General features: G+C 49.6%; 1 protein-coding gene across 1 annotated transcript; it reads right to left on the minus strand.

Moving 5' to 3' along the window:
- FAM89A (family with sequence similarity 89 member A) lies at positions 1–20,231 on the minus strand. The gene is made up of 2 exons (XM_030335220.1): positions 19,947–20,231; positions 1–1,225 (listed from the first exon to the last, which is right to left on the minus strand). The coding sequence occupies exons 1-2, from the start codon at positions 20,229–20,231 to the stop codon at positions 962–964; spliced, it is 549 nt and encodes a 182-aa protein (XP_030191080.1). The 3' UTR covers positions 1–961.
- Between the last annotated feature and the right edge of the window lie 4,928 nt (positions 20,232–25,159).

Below are 25,159 nucleotides of genomic sequence, written 5' to 3' on the forward strand. Positions count from 1 at the left end.
AGTAGTTTACTGGATTCAATGCATTCAAGTTCTGGAAACAGACGATTCGGCATTCAGACCAAAAGAACACACAACCCCAGTCAGAGAGTCTAGCATTTTATCCTCGTTTTTAACCTACAAAGTGTAAAGTGTTCATGAAGGATTTTAATAAATATATTAAGGCTTAAGGTGATCGTTGTTTTTGAGTGGAAGAGGCAGGATCGCTAATATACTAGCTCACGTTCAGAATCTTTCAGAACAAAAACGGTTGCCACCACCTTTCAGTGAATGACACAAAACACGAGCTTGCCCCAGCTTCCCACGTTCACACATCTCCGTATTAGCTCCCTCCCTCCTCCATAGAATAGACAAGGAACGATAGGAGTTGTTTCGACAGGTGAAGAGAATGCAGTCGATGGGGAGGACCTGAAATGTTTACTTTTTTGGTAAAAAGCTTCCACTGAGTCACCTGGGCAGCTAGCAGTGCGGCTTACAGAGAAATAAAGCCCAACCCGGGGCCTTAAACGCTCACAAGACAGAGACGAGAAAGGCTGCCGAATGCATAGGGGCAGGGGAGCCGCGAAATGCTAGTTTCCCTGCGTTGCAAACTGGACGCAGTTCCTACAACACAGAGGGTGCAAATCGCCCACCACCCTTAAGGAAGTAACGAACCAGTAAAAGTCGCCTTGCGCAAAACGCCCCTAAAGGTGTCCCCCGGGGGAAAGGATGGAGGAAGATCCTTCCTCGGCAGGCGCGCCTGAGTACCACGGAGCCGAGGATGTGGCTGGGCACCTCTGGATCGCCCAGGCACAAACTCCGGCCACCAGAACACCCCGCCACGTGTGTCCTCCAGATTAAACTGACAGCACCGGCCGCTGGCGCCCGACGACCGCCCACGATGGAGGAGAGGAGCTTTCTTCAAGAGGAGAGGCAAATGCTGGTGGTCCGGTAGCACCAGTGGCCTCTCGGCGGAGAACCCTTTCTAGATGGATTCGAGAATCCAGTCGCTGCTGGAGAGCGGGGAGACGGGCAGCGGCAGGTCCCGTGGAGGGCCCCGCTCCCTCCCATCGTGGAGGGCGTTCTGCTCCTGGAAATAGTCCTCCTCCTCCTCGAAGAAGCCGTTCTCCAGGCCGTAGGTGCAGTCCGGGCTGGAGGCTGCCTGGCACGCTCCCTTATATTCCTGAATGGACTCGTACAGGCTGTAGAGTTGGCAGAGCAAGGACATGTCCAGCTGGCGGAGGCCAACCTTGAGGGGAGCGGGGGGTGGGGGGGGAGGGAAAAACAAGAAGTCAGCACTGGAGTTTAATTTTAGTCGAACGCTCAGCCAGCAATCTGCTCGTGCCAGCACATTCTTTCCGTACCGTGGACGACGCAGGGCATCACTCGGATGCTTTGGATTTTCCAATTTGGAGAAAACCTTAATTGTGGGATGCCCACACCTCAGACGTTACTCAGTGTGTCAGGGCAGGATCGCACCGTCGGGGCGGCGGGCCCCAGCCTGTGGAATTCACCCTGGCACCCGGGCGTGCCCTGGGAAGGAACAGTGCTACGCCTTCTGGTGGCCCCAACTGGTTTCCCTTTGGACGCCAAGATACAAGTGTGTCCTTTCCTCATGATCAGACTCAGAGGGGACCCGCGTGTGCCCTCCCTGACACCAAAATCATTCTCAACTCTCTGGGACAAGAGTCCCCTTGCCAGTGACAGCGGTTGGCCTGTCAGTGTCACACACTGCGCCCTGGAGCACCCACCCTCTGACCGGCTCAGCCTCCGGGCCCCCAAGAGAAGTGTTCCGACTCCCTCTCTTCGGACAAGGTCAGTCTTACCCAAAGATGGTTGTAAGGATCACTCCCCAGAGCAGGCGACTGAGTAAGTCTAGTGAGACCTGGGGGCCTCCACAGATTCTCCTGGGAACCACTTTCACCACTGGTGGCTTATCAAGTAACTTGAAAGTCACCTATTTGTTCACCTTCAAGTTCCCTTCTTCCCACAGCCTTGTCCCAAGGGAAAGAGCACAAGTCAGCCTGGGAAATGGAGTGTTTCCATCAGTTCCAAAGACAGAAGGGTTAATCCAGTTGGAAATGCAGCCCAGCCCAGTGCATCCGATGCCACTGCACGAGAATCACCTGCGGTGATTGTTAACTGTGCGGCCTCGGGTCCGGCGGGTGTGGGGCCGCTGGTGACAGAGCTGCTGAGCTGTAGACCTCCCTGCGAGTCGTAAGGGGAGAAACTCTACATAGATGCTAGGAGACCTGCCTCCTGCTTCTTGGCCCTTTTGCAAGCCATGCATCAGCTCTAGGCCTTGGCTGATGACAAAAGGGAATAATCATTTCTCTTATGGGGCTACTGGGAGGGGTCCAATGAGCTACCCATCCATTTTAGTAAACAGTCATCAAATGTCTCCTGTGCAGCAAGGGCTAAAGCACCGAAGAGGCATGGGAATGTGCACGCAGAAAACCGAGAAAGACAAGGTCTACAGCCTAATTACCCGGCGACGAGACCCGCCATATAAGACGGTCCGACTTTCACACAAGGGAAGCGGGGGTCCAGAAAGCAGCATTCATCTCATGACTAAGACTGGGTGTTAAGTCCCAGATTTTTCTTCACACCCTTCAACCACGCTAAACTGCCGAGGAAACACTGGCTGTCTCCCTGCTCTAGCTGAGTAGACCACAGAAATGGGACCAAGGCACCTTGACTTAGCATATTTTGCCAAGACGTTCAGGGAAGACTTCAGGAGAGAGGGTCTGAGAGGGCAGAGTTGGCTGGATGGCATCCACTGTCAGAAGCCCACCCTGACTAGGTAAGTCGTGGGTAAGCCAAAAGACGCCCAGGCCACAGGGCCACATCCTAGAGTCGGACACCAACACTCTTGTTCCTGATTAGCTTGTGCACATGTCGTCACGAGGAAAAGCGGGCTCCCGACCTTTGTGTTTGGAAAATTACCCAGACGATCTGGACGTCCAGTTCTGGCGCCGAAGCCAGTGTTCTTGACACAAGTATCTGTCTTCCCTGGGCCCCTTGTACTTATTCTCCTGTGAGCACTGACTTTCAGGCCAGCCAGGCAGAAGAGCAGGGAGCAGAGCGCGGGTTCTGGAGCCTGCCTGCTTGGGTTCAAATGCTGGCTCTGCCACTCCCTAGCTGTGAGCCCAGGGACATCCTGTTCAACTTCCGGGAAGGGTGACAGCTGCTACTGTTGTTACTGTTCGTGATTCTTTCCACTCTGCCAGCCTGCAGAATGCCATCTTGGAAAGGAACGGCAGGAACAGGATGTACCAGGCAGCCCGTGTGGAGCCATATTCCTCCTGCCCCAACTCAATCCCGCAGACAGAGCAGCAACCACGTGACCATCTTTGGTGGAAGATGGTCACCTGCCAGGGCAGTCACAAGCCAGCTGGAAACTAGCCAGCAAACCTGCTTCTTGAGGACCAGGGTGCTCACTGCAGACTCTCGAACAGGAAAGGACCTCAAATGTCTGACTTCAAACCCTCCAAAGGAGGACCTTCCAGGCCAGCTCATTCATTTTCCAACAGCCATAATTCTTCAGCATGCCAAGTCAAAATCTCCCAGCCTTTAGGTTCTAGGTCCCCCGATGCTAGGTGTGACCATCATGCAACGCACACAAATCTCATTTCTCTTAACCACCTTTTAAATACTTGAAGGTAATTTTCGGTCTGCCACCTGGAAAAAACGATTTGTTTTCTCCAGCCAGTAGCTTCGGGTCTTTCAACTATTCGCAATGATGTCCTGGTCCGTTAACCAACTAGTCCCTTCCCCAGGGACTCGCTCCTTTTTTCCCCAGGGCTCCTCCATAGTGTCCGGGTCTGAACACAGTAACCGAACTGCAAGACTCTGACTTGGCAAGTTCACACATACCTACTGTCCGCGCTAGGATTTAATACAAGGAATGGAAACTCTAATAAAGAAAGCCACACCCTCTTAGAGTCTTAGTAGTATTTGCTTAAAAAGTCATAAACTAGGGGCGCCTGGGTGGCTCAGTCAGTTGGGCATCTGACTTCAGCTCAGGTCACGATCTCATGGTTTGTGGGTTCAAGCCCGTCGGGCTCTGTGCCGACAGCTGGCAGCCTGGAGCCCGCAGCCTGCTTTGGATTCTGTCTCTCTCTCTCTCTCTGCCCCTCCCCCGCTCACACTCCGTCTCTCTCAAAAATAAACCAACATTTTTTTTTTAATTTTTTTTAGCGTTTATTTTTTATTTTTGAGACAGAGAGAGACAGAGCATGAATGGGGGAGGGGCAGAGAGAGAGGGAGACACAGAATCGGAAGCAGGCTCCAGGCTCTGAGCCATCAGCCCAGAGCCCGACGCGGGGCTCGAACTCACGGACCGTGAGATCGTGACCTGAGCTGAAGTCGGACGCTTAACCGACTGAGCCACCCAGGCGCCCCTAAACCAACGTTTTTAAAAAAGTCATAAACTAATACAACCCTGGATGTTAACTAGCCCGGAATTATAAAAAAAAAAAAAAAAAAAAAAGTCAGAGAAGATTCATCTGGAATCCTGAAGCGATTTCTACCGAGTCACTCTAATACCAGTAGGGCTGGGCAATCCCAAAACTGTTTCCCACCCTGGAAATGAATGAGGAAAAACCAGAAGGAGCAGTACTGGACCAGGCCTGGCCTTCATCTTCCGGGCAGGGTGGGCGTGGGCCCAGGGGGGCGCAGGGGAACACGGGGCTCTACAGCCCTAACAACCGCTAACCGGGTTTCTGAGGCTCTAACTTCCTCTGACTCCGCACAACTCAAAGACCTGTGGTCCCAGGCTTTTCTCTTCAGGTGCCCTGTCCAAGGTCTTCCAGGCCCCGAGTCAGGATCATGTCCTGGACCTTTCTGGGCGGCAGCAGCTGGAATGACGCACCAAGTTGCCCTGTCATCGGGTGGAACGCTGGCCTAGAAACGGAGGTCGGACCCGCCTAGGAATACAGCTCCGTCCTGCACACACCTATTACCCTGCTGAACAGACGCCAAGTGCTTAGACTAAGTTAACAGGGATTTAAGCACACACACGTGCACGCACATGCCTATACACACCCCGGTTTCTCAGTGCCTTCTGCAGGCACTAGACCAAACTCCTCTGAGTTACCAGCCATCCTCCAAATGAACTCGGCGGGCAGGAGGGAAGTAGCTACACGAGCAAGTCAGTTTCCCGGCCGGGCGCCTCTCCCTCGGCGGTGGCTGATTCAACACTTTAACTTACGTTTTCTAGAGGCAAACTGAAAATCCCTAGGCAGCGTTCTATAATCTGGTCTGAATCTGCGCTCTCCGACCTGCACCTCATGCAACGGTTGGCCGGAGGTCCCTTCTTCCCCAGACTGTCCCGGACCTGTCCCCACTGTGTTAAAGCCTCTTTGCTTGCCCGGCCCAACGCCAGCTTCTCCTCCGCTCTTCGGACCTTGGCTGAGGCACCGGTGTTCCCCAGTTCCCCCCACCTTCTCTGCCTGCCTTGTGTTGCCAGTAAGCACATGGGTCTGCTTTCTTCTAATGTAGGACAAGCCCACATGCAGTGACCCAGCTACTGTCTGCATCAGGGAGAGAGACTCAGGACAGCTCCAGAAATCAAACTCTCAACCTTGAAGGGGGAAGGGAAGGGATGGGTGTCTGAGAATATGGAAGGGGAGAGAGGGACCATGCAAGAGAATTCAACTGCAGAGTGGTTTCAGAACGTGATTAAATCACCCACGAACAAGAACCCATCCTTCCAGAAAAAAGGACTGGGGTGGGGGCAAGCCCTCAGGAAGCCCACTAACCCCCCCAACCACTGTCCCCATACTACAAGCAGGGGAAGCCTGTCACCTTAGTGATCTGCTCCCACATGTCCCTGAAGGCCAGTTGATCTAATTCATGGCTGGATTCAGAAAATACAGCTCTTTTGTGAAAGCAGATTGCAAAACTTCAGATAATTGAAGAAAACTACAGAATATTCTAAGACCGTGTAATCTGTAGCCCTTATTCTAGACCTTCAAGACAATTAAGAACAATCAGCTAGCTTCCATTGCTTTAAACTGCTAATGCCATTCCTTCCTCTCTCTGTCTGGGCTTCCTGCTTAACTTCCTGGTCATGTTCTTCTCTTTTCCCCTGCACAGAGCTCCCCACCACCCCCCACCCCTGCTGCAACGCACAGGTGGCTCAGCAACCCACATCTCCAACAATGGGGCCCAACAATCCTGAATCACCCTCGAAATGGTCTCAAAGACGCCCAACAGACTGGCCACATGAATACACGTCACATCGGACAGGGTACTGGTTCCCAGCCGGGTTTCGGGGTGCTAAGTTTCTACCTTCGGAAGGTGTCGCGGGTCAGAGTGTTGTTCCCAACTTTCACACAATTCCAGCAGGTACGTGACCATTCGGATACAAGTCTTGGAAGATGAAAGGAACTTTTTAAAAGGAAGCTTTTGATGACTGAAAACAAAGCATCACAAAAAACTTTAGGGTATTTTTTTTTTTAGAAATAAGTGGTAGTTAAGAAAAATAGTTTTAAGAAACTACAAGCTGGGGTGACTCACCAGTACATAAACAAAAGCAACTTCTTCCCAAATCCAGCAATAAGTAGGAAACACAACAGAGACAAAAAGAATCGGTTTTATTTGTGTTTGCTCCATAGCCGCAGCAGGCTCTGTGCGTGGGGCTGGGGAGAAGCAGGTCAACGTCGGGGGATGGGTTAGTTCAGTAAATCATACTGGGACCGGCTCTGAAATGACCCCCCCCCCCACTGCCACACCAGACCATTATCTCCCCACCGCATTCCTCAACCTAAGATGGGCAGGGTTTCACAGATGGGCAGGGTTGCACAGATTCCAAGTGAAACTAAAGAACCATGAGCTATAATATAGGCGGGGAAGGGGGTGGTGTGAAATACGGGGACAGATGCAAAAAAAGGTTTGTTGGATGAAAATTCACACCGAAACATAAAGTGGTAGGGACTTGGTTTTAAAAAGTAGGGTAAAGTCATACAATAAAAACTAGGCAGTCATTTCAAAGGGTGAGCAGCTGGGTACAACAGTGACCCACAACAGTGACCCACGTGTGCTGCTGAGCGCAAAAGCTCAGGTTACCAAACAGTACACGGTAGGAATTCACTTTATATGCATAAGCACACACGTGCAAGCTTCTGACCGGAAGAGAAAAGGTCTGTTAGCAGAACTTACCTCTAGAAAGTGGGACTGGGAATTTATAGCCTTCTGCATTGCTTAATTTTTTTCTCAACGAGCACGATGCTCTCAATTTTAAAACCTAGGAATAACGGGCACCTGGGCGGCTCAGGTAAGCGTCCGGCTTTGGCTCATGCTCTCACGGTTCGTGGGTTCGAGCCCAGCGTCGGGTAGGTGCTGACAAAGAGCCCGGAGCCTGCCACGATTCTCTGTCTCCCTTTCTCCCTGTCCCTGCCTCGCTTGCACGTGCTCTCACGCTCTCTCAAAAATAATAAACGTTAAAAAAAAACACTAGTAACAACAAAAAAAGCATATCATGTAGGCAACACCACACAGGGCTGCATGCCTGTGAAACCTGCGCGGCGGTCCGACTGGTAACGGCAACAAAAGCCTTAAAATAGCACACAACTTTTAACCAGCTAACTGTTCCCTTCTAGGGATTGACCGGAGAGAAGAAAATCTCGGTGGTGCACAAATACATAATCTCCTCCTTGTTCTGTGTGGTAGGTGCCGATTCTGTTACGATGAGGAAATTGGGGCCCGGAAAGATGAAGGCTCTTGACTGAGGGCATACGGTAGGAGGGCAGGGAGCGGCACCCGTGTTTAGGACTCCAAGGTCGGCGCTTTGACCACCAGCCTGTACTGCCCGCACAGCTGACCAAAGCTGGGCAAAGAGGTGTCGCCGTGTCAGCTGGGATAGGGAGCAAGCTGCTAACGTCACAGGTGACTTGTATTTGGCTTTTCTGAACTTTCTGGATTTTCTACTATGAATGTGTATTAACTTAAATGAGACCATTTTCAAAGTTACCTTTCAAAAACGGAATGGATGACTAAGCACACACGGATGGCTTGTGAACGAATTTATTTTACAGAAGACCTGGGAAATGCCCCCAAGTCTGATCCAGGCGTCCAGCGGGTATCTGCGTGGCTGGAATGCAGTGACCTGATGGATCGTAACCTGGTTTTTGAAAAAAGGACGCGGTGACCGAAGGACGCTGACCTGCATACTCTTTTGCAAAGGAAAACCCAAGAGAAAGACTTCTTTGGTGTTGATCCAGTAGGGGAAGGGGCTATTAACTTGGCAGCTCAGGCTGGACTGAGATCCCCCTGAAGGGCTTTTTTTGTTTTATCTTTTATATTTGAGAGACAGAGAGCAAATAGGGGAGGGGCACAGAGACAGAATAGGAAGCAGGCTCCAGGCTCCGAGCTGTCGGCACACAAGCCCGACGCGGGGCTCGAACTCACGGACCGCGAGATCGTGACCTGGCTGAAGTCGGACGCTTAACCGACTGAGCCCCCCAGGCGCCCGGCCCCTGAAGGACTTCTAAACTCCCCGGAGGCCCGTAATTCTGTGCTCACTAAGCAAGCTTCCAGTCCATCATGTGGCCCCTACGTGGCACTGTCCTCTCCTGGGTGGAAAAGCACTTGGGTTACTTGGTCTCTTTCGTCTCCTGTGCGTGCCCTAGGCTCACCGGGCTGAGGACTACACTCTGAAGAGTCAGGGTGATTCAGAGACAGAAAACAGACCAGGCTGCGTGGCTGCACCCCCAGATTAAGCCACACCCACAGTTCCTGCAGCTCTCCACTCGCCCATACGCCCTCTCTACCACGTAAGGTGGTTTCAGTGTGTTTACTGCTCACAGCTAAAGGCGTCCACACCGACGGAGCCCATTCTGCAACCTCTTCCAGGCCACGCTGGCTTCCCTCGAACCAATGAAGTGATGGCTTTGCACATTCTTTTACTTTTTCCCCATTATAAAAATAAAACGTTCTAGTCATATTAAAACGTCAATGGTTCATAATTATGTGAACCATGATTCCCTCATCCCATGTTCTAAAGCAGCTGTCTCCAAATGTTTTGGTCTTGGGACCTCTAACTATTGAGGGCCCCTAAGAGCTGTCATTTATGTGTATTATACCTGTCAACATTTACCTTATTAGAAATTGAGACTGAGTTTTCATATTGATCCATTTAAACATAAATAATATACCCATTACATGTTAACATAACTTTTTTTTAATGCTTATTTATTTTTGACAGAGAGAGAGAGAGAGACAGAGCATGAGTGGGGGAGGGACAGAGTGGGAGACACAGAATCCGAAGCAGGCTCCAGGCTTCGAGCTGTCAGCACAGAGCCAGATGCGGGGCTCGAACGCACAGACTGTGAGGGCATGACCTGAGCCAAAGTCGGACGCTCAACCGACTGAGCCCCCCAGGCGCCCCAACATAACGTTTTTATGAACGCCACTACTTTGTACATCTTTTTAATGCCGGGCTTATCTCCTTCTGCATTTGATCCTTTGTGACACGTTGCTTTGGTTGAAGTAAATGAAGAAAATCTGGCCTCACACAGATATGTAATAGCCTTTTAGAAAACAGTGGGTTTTCTTCTTGGACACTACCCTTCAGTTGGCTGCAGTGTGGAATTTGAAACTATGCCAATGGACTTTTTATGCTGTTACATTAAAACCATCAGTCTTGCACTTTGAATGGATCTTTTAACCAGGTGTGATTTTGTAACAGCAAGCATTAGTGCTATGAAAACTGTGAAAAATTGACTCACTGAATTATGCAGACCTTCCAAATGTTGATACATTTCCCTAGGTAATTTTTTCTTTTTTTTTTTTTTTTTTTTTTTAAGTAGGCTCCACACCCAGCCCGGGCCTTAAACTCATGACCCTGAGACCAAGACCTCTGCTGGGATGGAGTCAATACTTAACCGACTAAGCCACCCAAGTGCCCCCTCCTTAGGTAATATTTTAAAACCACTCACTTATCAATATGACAACCACATAATTATGGACACTGAAAAGGATCTAGGGGCCCCTGAACGTCCCCCAGCCCACACTTTAAGAGCAGTTTTAGGGGGCGCCTGGGTGGCTCATTCAGCTAAGCATCTGACTTCAGCTCAGGTCAGGATCTCACAGTTCGTGAGTTCAAGCCCCGCATCGGGCTCTGTGCTGATGGCTCAGAGCCTGGGGCCTGCTTCAGATTCTGTGTCTCCCTCTCTCTCCCTGCTCCTCCTCTGCTCGTGCTTTGTCTCTATGTCTCTCAAAAAATAAATAAAATGTTAAAAAATTAAAAAAAAAAAAAGAACTGTTTTAAAGATACCCACTTTTAGCAGTTTAGTATGTATCCCTCAAGACACCATGTTTATGCAAGCTGTTTAGCTAGATATCACGTATACACATGTCTGTGCAACTTACTTTTTCGTACTGTGAACATCTAGGTTCATATAGTTATCACACGCTTTTCAGTGAGTTTCGATCACTATTCTGTATCACTGCAAGACATATCTGAGTACAAGTACCATTACCCACTGTGTGACTATTACTGTAAGAAAAATTTATAAAAATGAAATTGCAGAAGGGGTTGAGAAAGGAAAAGGACGCTTTCCTTCCAATCCCTCCCCAGTCCTGGGCCTGCAAACAGGAGACAATTCCTCAAGGGTTTGTATCCAAAGCCTAAAAAAAGGCCACTGCCCAAGATAATGAGTGAAACATGGACACAACTGATGTTGAAATCAGGTGGGACTGGAGGAAAAAACATGATCCAAGGGCCCCTGAAAACATGCTGGAACTCAACATGCATCTGAAGGTTGGTCTGTGTTGTCATTTTCTTGAATGATATCCAATTAACTGGAACTCCCCCTCTGCAAGCGTAGATGCAGTTCGGGGAGCAAATCTGAAGCTAAAACCAAAACCAAGTTCTTGGACAATATATAGAAAGCCTCATGTCAGTAGACAGAGTTTTTCAGACAACTGACATAAAAAGCAAAAGAGATTCGGTTTTTATGGTGTTTATATCTCCAAATCCTCACCATTACTATAATCATTTTTTTCAATCTCTGCTAGTCTTTTTTTTTTTTTTTTTTTTGAGACAGAGCACAAGCAGGTTAGAGGCGCAGAGGGAGACAGAGACTCTTAAGCAGGCTCCACTCTCAGCGCATAACCTAACATGGTAACATGGGGCTCGATCCCATGACCTTGGGATCACGACCTGAAACGAAATCAAGAGTTGGACGCTCAACCAACTGAGCCACCCAGGTGTCCCTCTGCTGGTCTTTTAGATAAAACATGACACCTTATTGTTTTACTTTGCCTATCTGTGGTTATGAGAGTTGTTAAACACCTTGCCATTTCTCTTTAACTGCAATGACCTTGGCTATTTTATCTCTAATTCTAAGTGCAGTCAACAACCTAAGAACATAGCAAATATCCTCTTTCAAATGTATTTCGGTAATCCTCAGTCCAGCCTCTCTAGGCTGCGACAGGCCTGGGGTCCCCCAGAGGCTGCCTCTCCCCTGGAGAGCACTGGTCAGAGGACGGAGGCTCTCCCTCCCCACCCCTCCTTCTCAGGTCAAGGGCAGTGCTTCCTGCCAGAATCCTTGCAGACGAGACTGTATAAAATCAGGCCAGTGCATGGCTCTTAGAGCCAATCAGGGAAGTGAGCAGAAAGCACTCAGAAACAGAAAAGGCCACATGCCTGAATGAATTTCAGTAGAACCATAAGGAGGCCTAAGGGTTTTTCTGTCTCCAAAGCTCCTGGAGGAGGACGTACATCTCTGGGTTAAGGGTCTATGAGGGAACGAGCAACAGGAAAGAAAAGAACAACCTCTATGAGCCCTGCCTACTAATCACCTGGAAACATCTGGAGCCCGTGGGCAATGAATGAGATGAACAGAAGGTCGGGGCTCTGGAGAAAGACACTGGGTAATTGGGGGGCAAATATCTGACCCAGCCAGTCTCACGGCTGGTTTCCTCTTCGTGCAGTCTGTGGTCCGCCTGTAGGGTTTCATACACGGGATCGTGAAAAATGTAGCTTTTCAAGCCGAGGTCTGAAGTCTCCGTGGAGTTCAGGTGGGCATTCCAGGAGCAAGGCCGCAAAGCCTCCAAATGCTGCTTGGTGGGCGGGAAGTGCATGCACAAGGGCCAATGTCCTCTCTTTGAGCCCTCCCTGAACCTCCTTGGCCACGCAGCCTCCAAGATCTACAGACACGCTGGCCCAGAGCAACACAGAAATGCTCCAGCACTTGCTGGCTCGAGGCCCTCTGCATGTGACCAGGTGCCCAAAGTGCCAACAACTGGGGCACTTTCGCATTCCCAGAATGCCCTTAACCGGAAGTGGGGGAAAAGCAGAAGGGCTGTGCTTCGGGCAAGATATCCATTTCTGATCTCTACAGGGCGGGGCGGGGCAGGTAATACATAAAAGTTAAAGTGGTATGAAAAAAATATCTTTCGATCTCTATACTGTCACATCTTGGGACCAGAAGTGCAACCTCACTTAGAGATAACCTCAAAAGCGAATGAAACCAGACCAGTGAGCCCACAGCCCACCCCTGCTGCACCTGCCCCCACCCCACAAACTATGATACATATACACCTTTCTAGTTGTGCTTTTATTGGGTGGATCCTGGGGTGGGGACAAGTACTATACAGAGTAATTACAGCCTAAACAGCCTAATTTAAAAAAAAAATTTTTTTTTTTAATGTTTATTCATTTTTTGAGAGAGAGCGCACGCGTGCGTGGCGGGGTTGGGGCGGGGAGAGGCAGAGAGCGAGAGGGAGACACAGAATCGGAAGCAGGCTCCAGGCTCCGCGAGCTGTCAGCACAGAGCCCGACGCAGGGCTCGAACTCACAACTGCGAGATCATGACCTGAGCTGAAGTCCAACGTTTAGCCGACTGAGCCGCCCAGGCGCCCCTAGACAGCTTAATTTTTGATGAACACGGTCCAAGAACAACAACCTTGTGCTGCTCTTCCTTTTCTTTGTAGAATTTACAGACACCACGTGGTGTCCTCAGGGACACCAAGCACATGGCAATAGGCAGGTCCTGCACTTGTGCCTACACTATTTTATGACAGAGTAAACTTCTGCAGGCACCATCAAGACCCATATAGGCAGGAGGGGGAAAGAATTATATTGTTATAGCCAAAGGGAGCCTATATGGCATTTAATTCTCATTTTCCCCATAAGGGATCTCTAGCTGAAAATAGCAAAATGCTTGCTTCAATTATACCACATAATCTAATAACAGAATTGGAGCTCTTGATGCCTGGTTCAGGAGCTTCCCAAATCTTTCTTTTTTTTAATATATTTTTTTAAGTTTATTTATTTTGAGAGAGAGAGAGAGCACGGGAGCAGGGGAGGGGCAGAGAGAGAGAGAGAGAGGGAGAGAAAGAGAGAGAATCCCAAGCAGGCTCCACGCTGTCAGCACGGAGCCTGACTCAGGGCTCGATCCCACCAACCGTGAGATCATGACCTGAGCCGAAATCACGGGTAGGATGTAACTGACTGCACCACCCAGGTGCCCCAGGAGCTACCCAATTCTTAAACAGCTTGTTCAAAATGCAGATTCTGTCTTCTCCTAGTCTGATACTGCTGGTATAGGAAGAGGCCCGGGAATTAGCATTTTAGCAAGCAGCCCGGAGGATTCTGGGGCTGGTGGTCCATTTTTCGGGGAACACAACACACAAAGACGGTATTAAAGGTCATCAGACATGCCGCTCTCCTGTGATCAACATCAATCAAGAATGCTAATGCATAACCGGAGGCTAATGCTGTTATTCCAGATGGCATTTCACAGGCCTGACTTGGGACTGGACCTTTACCATAAACCCTTTTAAAGACTAAAATCCCCTAACACACCGGCTTCACGTGCAGGATAAGAGCTGAAATCCACGGGAATGCGGGCTATTCAAGCTAACACACGTCTCGTGGAATACAGTTCACTGAACAAACTCATTGGACATGTACTTGTTCTCTCAACTAAAACGCAGGGAAGAGAAGCATTGCTGGTCTCAGAAATCTAGCTTTATTGAATCAGATTAAATTCTTCGCCTAAACCACCGCAGCCCAGGCACTCAAAGGTTGTGTGGATGACTTCCCACTCACGCCCGGGTTGGTGACCAAAATAGCTATTTGACAGTTTTAAAGGGGGGGGGGGGGGGAGGAAACATGAAAAAAAAAAAAGAGGTTCCAAGTCAAAGCTGCTAGAACCTGCCCCTGACGGTGTAAGAGGTGGATCCCAAGAATCCCTAGGACGGCAGCCCCTCAAAGATGTCCTGCCCCCCATATCTGAGAATCTGCTGTCCATGCTTTCGTGTGACTCTCTGGGGTGTTCAAACTTGATGAGCTAATGTCATGGAGCCGCTGGATGGGTGGTCTGTGTACAAACATCAAGGGAAGTGTGTGTCGGGGGTCCCGGCTGACACTGAGAGTCCAGAGTGTCCTGCAGCCACACGCAAGGATTTGAAGAGCCAACCCAGATCCAGTGAGCAAATATGGCTTTATCCGCTTAGCAGGTAAGAGTCTATTAAACTGGGGGGGCCCTTCAGGGCAAAGTATTTTTATGTAGAAAGAGGTCTGGGATACATAGTTTGTCCAGCAGCCCCTGCTCTATTTCTGCTAACTGGCCTTTCTTTGGGGGGGAACTCCAGCACCCCCACCCCACCCCTACCCCATCCACATGGTCACACTATCTTAGTAAAATGCGATCCTGTCCTCAGTCACTACTGGCTGGCCCACGCTGGCCAGACCACCCAAGCTGGGCCTGCTGGCGTCCTTCCACACAGTATTTACCAACTGGAACTAAGAAGCATGGCCGAAACTGAGTGTGGACCCTGTTAATAGCCACGGTCCAAAATGTGGGAAAAAAATAAAATGATGCGGGGGGGGGGGGGGAGGAGAATACGGTGGGCTTCCCGGATGCCCCATCGGCCCTGGTTCCAGTCTGTCTCTGTATATATCCAGCCCTTCGAGAGTTTTCTTCAGCAAGAGCTGGTTCAGACCGAGTTACTATCACTCACACGGAGAGCCCAGGCATGAAAACTGAGAGGTGATCTACGCGGCAGCACTCCTATTGTGTAAAGATGACCACATCTCCCAGATGGTATAACGCTCCTGAAATGGCTAGAGAGTTTCCTTGGATCTCCATAGCATTTTACACCTAACACGCACCCAACGAACATTTGTTGAATGTGATTTTAAAAGATCCTCTGATGTTTAAAAAAAAAAAAAAAACAAAAAAAAAAAACAAAACAACGAACTCAGCTTCTGGTCTTAAAGGACTTTTTCCAGTCTATAGAGCAGGTAAGCTATAGAGCGCAGTATTATGTGTGACCCTCCCCGCTTCCCAAATGGCCCCACTCCCCCCACCCGCCCCGGGGCAGGGCGGGGACCACAGCAGCAGGACAAAGCTTCACCGAGGAGGGTTCCTAGAACAGGAAGTGCTAACTCAGGCGGTACAGCGGGCACCATGCGGAGCAGGGAACCACCAAGTCCACACAGCTCCCCTGCCCTCAGAGCCCAGACTGCCCCGGACCCATCCTCCCCACCCCTCACTCTCTTATCACCAGGTCCAAGCCTCTTTTCCAGCCTCCAGCTCCTCATTTTTAAATGTGTAACATACTCCTCCACTGACGTAATGACAAACCACCTTTCCCCCTAAAGGAGCCACCCCTCCTGACTCCCCCCTTGCTGCAATGAACCCCACCTTCCCAATGATGGATTAGCAAGGTTATTGCTCTCCTGCACAATGGCAGACTCTGCAGTTACTGAAGACATTGTAACATGTGTTGACTAGGAAAACCTTTGCAAGATGTGCCCCCGAAAATGCAACTAAGAATGTATAATGCGATCCGTGTGTATTTGTGTCGGTGGGAGTGCCTGTGCATGCGAGCAGTACAATGCAAGAGTTAAAACAAAGCTTTGGGACACATCTGGTTGAATCTGTGATCTTAGGGGAATTAAATTCTGAGTGATTTTTTAAAATATATGGAAATAGGATGGACCTTAGAGAGGATTATGCGAAGTGAAGTAAGTCAGACACAGAACGACAAATACCATATGATTGCACTTACATGTGGAATCTAAAAGGCAAAACATGCACAAACTAACCAAAAGCAGAAACAGACCCAAGAATACAGAGAACAGACCAATGGTTGCCAGAGGAGACAGAGTGGGGGGGATGGGCAAAATGGGTGAAGGTCCAGGAGGTACAGGTTTCCAGTTCTGGAATGAGATGAGTCACAGGGATGAAAGGCACAGCATAGAGAATATAGTCAGTGGCATCGTAATAGCATTGTGTCGTGACAGATAGTAGCCACGCTTGTAGTGAGCATGCCAGAACACAGAGGCTTGAGTCACTGTGTGGTACACCTGAAACTAATGTTAACATTGTGTGTCAAGCATACAGGAAGGGAGGGAGGGAGGGAGGGAGGAAGGAAAGAGGGAGGGAGGAAGGAAAGAGGGAGGGAGGAAGGAAGGAAAGAGGAAGGAAGGAAGGAAGGAAGGAAGGAAGGAAGCAAGAAGGAAGGAGGAAGGAAGGAAGAAAGGAAGGAAAGAGGAAGGAAGGAAGGAAGGAAGGAAGGAAGGAAGGAAGGAAGGAAGAGGAAGGAAGGAAGGAAAGAGGAAGGAAGGAAGGAAGGAAGGAAGGAAGGAAGGAAGGAAGGAGGAAGGAAGAAGGAAAGAAGGAAGGAAGGAGGGAGGGAGGAAGGAAGGAAGAAGGAAAGAAGGAAGGAAGGAGGGAGGGAGGGAGGGAGGGAGGAAGGAAGGAAGGAAGGAAGGAAGGAAGGAAAAAGAAGGAAGGAAGGAAGGAAGGAAGGAAGGAAGGAAGGAAGGAAGGAGCAAGGAAGGAAGGAGGGATGGAGGAAGGAAGGGAGGAGGGAGGGAGGAAGGAAGGAAGGGAGGAAGGAGGAAGGAAAAATAAAGAGAAGAAAAGAAAGGGAGAGAGAAAAAAGAGGGAGGTAAGAAGGAAGGAAGAATTTGAGTATCCATCTCATGGAGAAGTTCGGATGTACAGAAAGCATTTACATTGTGCCTACACAGGAAATATCCCAAACTATTAACAGTGATTATCTCCGGGTGCTAGGTCTATGAGGAACTTGTCATTGTTTTGCTTAGCTGCACTTTCCAAAAAAAGCTTAACGTCTCCTCCCAGACTCGAATAGTTAACTGGCAACTCCTGCATTTTCTGCTTCAGAGAAGTGTCTCTCATTTGCTTCTTGTTTCCCGGTCACTGGCCTCCACCCCGCTGGAGGCTCTCACCTTCTCCAAGCACACCTCTAGCACCCCCCACTTCCTGCTTCCTCTGCACCCTGCTATCAAATTAATTCCTCAAAGTCCGATTCTGTGCCAGTCTTCCACTTCAACCTTTCCCACGCTACTTGAGGCTCTCTGGAACCCACCTTCCCAGTGCCCGCTCCCTCTTTAAGGTACAATCTGCGCTATTCCCTTGTTGATTATCAGAGAGGCCTTGCGACACCACCACCGCTGGCTTGCACAGGACTTTAAAAAAAAAAAAAAAAAAAAAAGGAAAGGATTAATCACATGAATCTGTGACTGCACAGGACTTTTTCAAAAAGGGATTAATCACATTCTGCCAGGACTTCTAGTACATCCCTCAACACAGATTTGACCTCGGGGCCTTCCAATGAAATAGATCAACACAAATTATTCCAGATAATTCAGGAATGAACTCCGTTTAAGTTACTACTTGGACCCCACTGCCCCAGGCTAGTAAATCTCTTAAAGCCCAAACACCCAGAGGGGCGCCTGGGTGGCTCAGCTGGTTAAGCTTCAGCCTTCAGCTCAGGTCATGATCTCACAGTTCGTGGGTTCGAGCCCCGCGTCGGGCTCTGTGCTGACAGCTGGGAGCCTGAAGCCTGAAGCCTGCTTCGGATTCTGTGTCTCCCTTTCACTCTGCCCCTTCCCAGCTCACACTGTCTCTCTCTCTCTCAAAAATAAATAAACATTAAAAAAAAAGCCCAGGGGCGCCTGGGTGGCGCAGTCGGTTAAGCGTCCGACTTCAGCCAGGTCACGATCTCGCGGTCCGTGAGTTCGAGCCCCGCGTCGGGCTCTGGGCTGATGGCTCAGAGCCTGGAGCCTGTTTCCGATTCTGTGTCTCCCTCTCTCTCTGCCCCTCCCCCGTTCATGCTCTGTCTCTCTCTGTCGCAAAAATAAATAAACGTTGAAAAAAAAAATTTAAAAAAAAAAAAAAAAAGCCCAAACACCTAGAGTACTTTTAAAGACCTTGGGGCATTCTGTGAAAGAACTTGTCAAGGCCTGTAGCCATATCTTATCTTTATCTCAGCTAAATATCAGACTGACCAAAGATAGCAGTTTATTTTTCCTTGCATTTCAAATACTTAGAGCTCTGGTCCAAGGCATAATTATAAGGTTGTGGCTGTTCTCCAGCTGCACCAGGAGGGACCTGGAAAAATACTTCTGGGAATAGCACATCGACTCCCAAGCCACTAGAGTGTGTTTATGAACCAGAGCTTCAGAAAAGGAGTGGCCCTGAGGTTTTCCTGTCTGTTCCAGTGTCGAACTTAATTAACCCGGGATGAGTACTCCCATTTCACCCCCATATTTGTGCCACATCTAAATCCCGACTGTAAACATCCTAGGTGTAGATTTATCTACTTAAAATGCAGCTCACTAGCTGTGCAATGCTGGTTTCAATGAATGTTTATTAATAAATCAAAAACGGTTGTCTTGGAATTTGAGTCATTCTGTAAGAAGCTTAGAAAATCTATTCAGAGAGAACTGGAAATCACAATTTCAGTGCCAGCCACAGAGTGGGAAGACAATATCTAATTGATTAAAAAACAAGGCTGCTTTTCCAGATTTAATTAAGTCTCACTTTTCAGAATGGATATGCTCCTGAAAAAAGAAAGAAAGAAAAAAAGAAAGGCGTAAGTTGTTTCTAAACAGTATCTTAACGTACTAGATGCATCTACAAAGGATTTCTGTGATAAGTTTTTTGGCAAATTGAGTCTTAGGAAAAAAGCAGCTTTCATGTATTAGATTTCCTTAATAAAGTTTCTACCTGTACTTAAAAGAGGATAAGAACCTGCACTAAGTGAAAGGAAGGGGCCGATTCCAAGATGAAAGCCCGGTGGCCAGGGGTAGGTGATCAGGGCCCAGCGGGAAGTTAGAAAGGAGGGAAGTTTGTTCTCCGCTGGCCTAGCCTAAGCCTGTTGAAGAAAGCTGGAGAAAGGCTCGAGGTCACCTAAATCCCAGCCCTTGCCCTGTTTTGGCGTCACCTGAAATCCTGTGTCCCGGTCCACATCGCCAAATGTACTTCCAAAGGACTGAAAAAAGCTAAGCCCCATTGTCTGGCGCCCAGACACGACCCGAAGAACCCACACGGGCTTCACCCAGACGGGGAAGCGGGTTGGGGGATTCGGTTCCACCACGCTGAGAGGGGATGGGCCGAGCGCTCGCCTTCACAGCCATCTGAGGCTGGAGCCATCCGAGGCTGGAGCCATCCCGAAGTAATCGGATTCTGCACGCGCCGCCTGGGGCGCGGGGGAGGGGGGCGAGGGCTGTTCCAATCTGCTGTCTACACTCGCGCGGAAAAAACTGTCCTCTCCCAGGCAGCAAAACACAGTCGCACACAGCCCTTCACCCCGCAGCCGAAGTGAAAGCCCTTCCCTGACCCCGGAGGTCTGTTTCACTCGGGAGAGGAGTGACCGCGGCGCGCCGCGTCCGCCCAGAGGCCACGAGCGAACCCCACAACGCGCCTCCCGTTTCCGAGCCAGCTGGGGCCGGACCTGGGGCGCCCGGGCTCCGAAAACTGCCTTTTGAGTGGGGACCCTCCCCGGGTGAGGGTTGCACCGTGGGCAGAGAGGACAGGGTCCCTCACTCGGCGCCGGCTCCAGGAGCAAAAGAGCCAGAAAGGGGCGGGTGGGCGCGCGGACTTCCGGAGCAGAGCGCGAGTCCCGGCGAACTTTCCCGGGACGGCGAGCCCGGACGGGGACCCCCCCCGCCTCGCCCCGACCCGCGGAGCCCCCCTTACCATCTCCTTGCGGAGCAGGGCCAACGCGGCGTCCAGGTTGGGAGGCTTGGCGGGCAGCCCCGCGGCCCGGGGCCCGCCGCCGCCCGCGCCCCCGCGGCTCAGCTCGTCCTGGATGCGCGACTTCTGCGCGTACAGACGCTCCAGGTGTCGCCAGCCCCCCGACGCGCCGCCGCCCGACGCCGAGTGCAGCAGCCCGCTCAGGCTCTTGGGCAGCGGGGGCAGTCCGTCCACCCGCAGCCCCCGGACCGCGTCCGCCGCCCCCGGAGCGGCTCCGGCCCCGCTCATCGCGCTGCACCCGGCCACGCGCCTGTCCCGCCGCCGCCGCAGCCCGGGCCCCAAGCCTCCTCGGGTCCGCCCCCTTCCCGGTGGCGCCCCACCCACTTCCCCTCCCCGCCTCCCGGCCTCCGCCCCCGCCCCCGCCCCCGCCCCGCCTCCCCGCCTCACGCCCGGACCCCCCTGGCGGCCCCCGCCCCGGCCCGGCTCACCACCCCCAGCCCCGCCCATTTGCCCCCAGGCCCCCTACGCCTGTGTCCGCCCCCGCGTCCCTGCTCACTTCCAACTTTGCCCCCTTACTTCTCGCCCCGCCCCCACTCCCGAGCACCGCCCCGCGCCCCGCCTCACCTCAGGCCCCTCCCTGGACTCCCCCCTCACCTGCCCACAGTCCTGGGGGACGGCTCCATTGGCGAGGTGGCCTTCCCACTGGCCGCCAGAGCTGCTTGTAATTACCGAGGGAGCCCCCACGTCAGATGCAACCCGACGGACGGCTCGTGAGGGGGTGGGGGACAAAGGCTCCCGCTCGGAGAGAAGGTCAGGCAGTGCTGGAGGACCCCCCGCCCGTGGTCTTCGTCCCCAGAGGCCAGGGCCCTACAGACAGAGTCCCGGCCAAATGAGGTGGGGGAGGCGGGGCTCTGGCCACAGGACCTCTGCCCCTCCCCCAGGCCCGAATCGGGACCTCCTTTTAAGTCCAGCTCGCTGCCTGGAGGGTTGGGACACCCAGACCTGAGCGAGTCGCTTATTCCCTCCAGGGCACGCTGGCCTCAGTCAGTGACAATGTCCAGCCCTACGGACAGCAGCCAAGAAGAGCTCTAGGTCCACTTTTGGAACTTCAAACCGCAAACAAACACGCCTTTCAGCCTGGCCGTGAACACAAGAGTAATTCTCGATGGAAATGTTGACAAAAGTAGGGAAAACTTAAATCTCAGAAACTATCCGTCAGCTCTGAGGCGAAAAGAAACACGACTCACACCTCTGGGAGAGAAAAGGGAGAGAGAAACAAGCTGTATCCTTTCTAGGCAGAATAAAAATGACGGTTATAACCAGATTAGAGTTAGAAAGGTAAGGAAGTAAGGACCGATTAGCAGACAACAGCCCCTCCACGGACTAAAAGCCAATGCAGTGCATATAGAGCGGATAAATTTAATGCCCGCTGAGTATTGATTTTAATTATCAAAGAGATTTAATTGTTCTAAATACCCAATAGGATCATAATTATAAAGTGTTCTGAGTGCTTCAGACACCCAACGTAAAAGGCCTGCATTTTGGGGGGTCTTTTCCCCTTTAATCTGCCACCCTGTAGAGTGCGCCCCATGATCAGTGTGTTTAACATTGGCAGATGTTCTCTGCTGGACCCTTGCCACAGGTTGATATTGACCCTAAGAAGCCTCAGGGCAGGCAGTGTGATTTGAGAGCATCAGGAAGGCTTCCCACCCCACCCACTGCCCAGAATTTTCCATCTGCTCACTGTGCCTCACCTTCCACTAATTACCTAGTCACATTTCCGGATTTCAGGTATTCATTCATTAGCCTGTTTAAACAGAGGGCCTCTTTGGGAAAGTTACAAATTGCTGGTGTGGGGGGACTAAGGGAGAGGAGAGGGTGGGAAACGTTTTGATCTTGGGTCACACCCTGGCATGAATTCCTTTAATTTCATGTGTCGCATTGCTGTCTGTCCTACAGGGCCTAGCAGAGGGGTAAGTTGTATTCCTCAGGCACTCCTCAGGCACTCCTGGCTGCCCGAGGACAAAGGAAAGGAAAGAAAACAAATGGTTAACTGATAGAGATCACAGTCATACAGGATGTGAGTCTCTATCAGTTTACAAATATCTTAGTAAATTACGAGAAAAAGGCAATCTTATCAATAGCCTAATCTCCAGAAGCCTCCAGACTCAGTTTCCTGGAGCCCCAACATCCCCTTCCCTTCCATAGTGATATTGGGAACAAAGGCAAGAAGAAAAAAACAGGTAAAATCCAATTTCCTTGCAACCTGCAGCCCATTGACAAATACTTGAGGCAAATACAGAGCATAACATTTCTCCCTACTGTCTTAATGTTAATAAGGCTTTGCTAGAGGGGAAAACAACCTTAGCTTGACAATAGCTAGGCCACCGGTAATCTGTGAGTCTTTAGCATATGAAAATCTCTTTGGAAACTTCCTTTTTGACTTTACCTCCCCCAGCCCCATAGTATATAAGGAGCCACTCTTCACAACTCCAGTGCAGCTCTTTCTGCCCACGGGTCCTGTCCCCATGCCTTAATAAAATCACCTTTTTGTACCAAAGACATCTCCAAGAATTCTTTCTTGGCCATCAGCTCCGGACCCCCCACCATCACCCCCAATAATTCGTCACCAGGTCATAAGGGGCAGCTCGGATGATGCCAACCCCCCAGTTTTAAAGGCAGGCTCTGTGTTATGGCCTATATTCAGTGAGGTGAACATATTGAAATAGGCCCCCCTTACATCAGAAATAACATCCCAGCGTGAACAGAAATTTCTATAGAATGTCTATGATGCTAAGACTTTATTTGTATAAACCCAAAACGTAATTATGCAAGAGCCCACCCAATGTTTTAACACCCTGGAAAATGTCAGTCAGTGCCTGCGTATTCCACCAATATAAGGTACCTTTTAAAGTTCATGCTTATAACAGGAATGAAGTAATAAATAACTTCTGAAAATACAGTTAACCCTTGAACAACGTGGGGGTTAGGCGCGCCAACCACAGCAAAAATCTGTGTATAACTTTTGATTCCTCCAAAACTTAATTACTACTAGCCTACTATTGACTGGAGGCCATGCCAATAACATAAACAGTCAATGAACACATATTTTGTATGTTTATGTGTTCTATACTGTAGTCTTAAAGCTAGAGAAAAGAAAATGTCATGAAAATCACAAAGAAGAGAAAATACATTTATAGTACTGTACTAGTTCTAGTACTAGTACAGTATAGTACTGTACTAGTATAGTACTGTACTGTAGTTCTAGAAAAAAAAAATCTGCATCTGAGTGGACTCGTGAAGTTCAAACCTGTGTTGTTCAAGGCTGACTGTATGGGGTTTTTTGGTTTTTTGGTTTGTTTGTTTTTTGTTTTTTTTGCTTTTATTCAATTCTGAAACACTGGTATTCTGACTTGAAGCCAGAATGAAGCCCGGCCATCTCCTATTCAGCTAAATCAACCTTTTTTTCATATCTGTTTGTTTTTGTTTTTGTTTTGTTATTCACAAGTTCCTGGAGGTTGGGGAATGCAGACTTTTAATCTAGTGCTTTATTCAGTAACCCACACCTCTTCCTAGATTTTGTAGGTCAAGGTCTGGGACCTGGGCCTTGCAACACAGACCTCAAAGTCACTGACATCTGACACCATTCACCAAGAGGCAGTCTCTTCCCTGCATTCTGTCCTTCCTCTAATCCAACCACTTCTTCATTCCCACCCTGAATTCCTACCCACTTGGCATGTGCTTTCTGGAACATCACAGAATCTTTCTGTGCTTTTCTTCATAATTCTAAAACCTGAATAACTTAGGTTGTGGATAGAATAGAAGGAAGGTGAAAAGCACATTAAGTCTGATTGAGCTTTCTTTTTTTTTTTTTTAAGTTTATTTAATTATTTTGAGAGAGACAGAGAGACAGCATGCAAGAGGGGCAGACAGAGAGAGAAAGAGAGAGAGAGAGAGAGAGAGAGAATCCCAAGCAGGCTCCATATTGTCAGTGTGGAGTCTGACTCAGGGCTTGAACCCATGAACCATGAGATCATGACCTGAGCCAAAATCAAGAGTGGGTCGCTTAACCGACTGAGCTACCCAGGCATCCCTGAGCTTTCTTTTTTGAGAATTTAATGACCTTAAGTTCTGCCAGCCATTGAGAAGTGTACCTTCTTGTTCACAGTAGCTGTTTTCCCTTTGTGGCAGAACCTAAAATTAGAATACTTTGAGACCAGTTGTGCAATGTATTTGGCCAAAACTTTAGCAAATGTATTTAATTCTAGACTCTTTGATGTAGTTTTTTTTTCTTTTAAGTTGGTGCTTTATCAGCTCAAAATGTTGACAAAGAAAGAATTCACTGAAAATTAAAGCACGCGGACATTCGTTTGAGCAATTAGGGTTGCAATTTGGGAGACAGATTCAGGTAGCAACCTGACTTGTGCTCTGAAGAAGACAGTGAGGGAGGCAGAATGGCACCTGAGTGGCTCACTCGGTTTAGTGTCCAATTTCGGCTCAGGTCTCCCGGTTCGTGGGTTTGAGCCCCGCATCGGGCTCTGTGCTGCCAGCTCAGAGCCTGGAGCCTGTTTCCGATTCTACGTCTCTCTCTCTCTCTCTGCCCCTCCCCCACTCACTCTCTGTCTCTGTCTCTGTCTCTCTCTCAAAAATAAATGAACATTAAAGGAAATTTATGGAAAAAAAAAAGAGAGAGAGAGAGAGAGAAGAGACTCTGAGCTAGACTCGCTCCATGTTGAGATCTCCTTTTACGAACCCTGAAGGTCATGTAGTCTGGAATAAGGGCATGGCTTTTTTTTTTTTTTTTTTAGGAAGTTTATTGAGGGAGGCAAAGGTATTTGGTTGTGTTTCTTTGAAGCTTTTGTTTAAATCCCACTTAGTGAGCATACAGTGTAACGTTAGTTTCAGGTGTACAATATAGTGATTCAACAACCCTTCTGTACATCACGTGGCGTTTGTCACAAGTGTGCTCCCTAATCCCTGCCACCAATTTAACCCATCCCCCACCTCTCTCCCCCTTCAACTTTCAGTATATTCTCTGTAATGAAGAGTCTGTTTCTTGGTTTGCCTCTCTTTTGTTTTCCCTATAATCATTTGTCTCTTAAATTCCACGTATGAGTGAAATCATATGGTATTTGTCTTTCTCTGACTGACTTGTTTTGCTCTGTATAATACTCTCTGGCTCCATCCAGATTGTTCCAAATGGTAAGATTCCATTC

This window comes from Lynx canadensis, chromosome D2 (genome assembly GCF_007474595.2).
Source record: "Lynx canadensis isolate LIC74 chromosome D2, mLynCan4.pri.v2, whole genome shotgun sequence".
In the NCBI taxonomy this organism is placed as follows: domain Eukaryota; kingdom Metazoa; phylum Chordata; class Mammalia; order Carnivora; family Felidae; genus Lynx; species Lynx canadensis.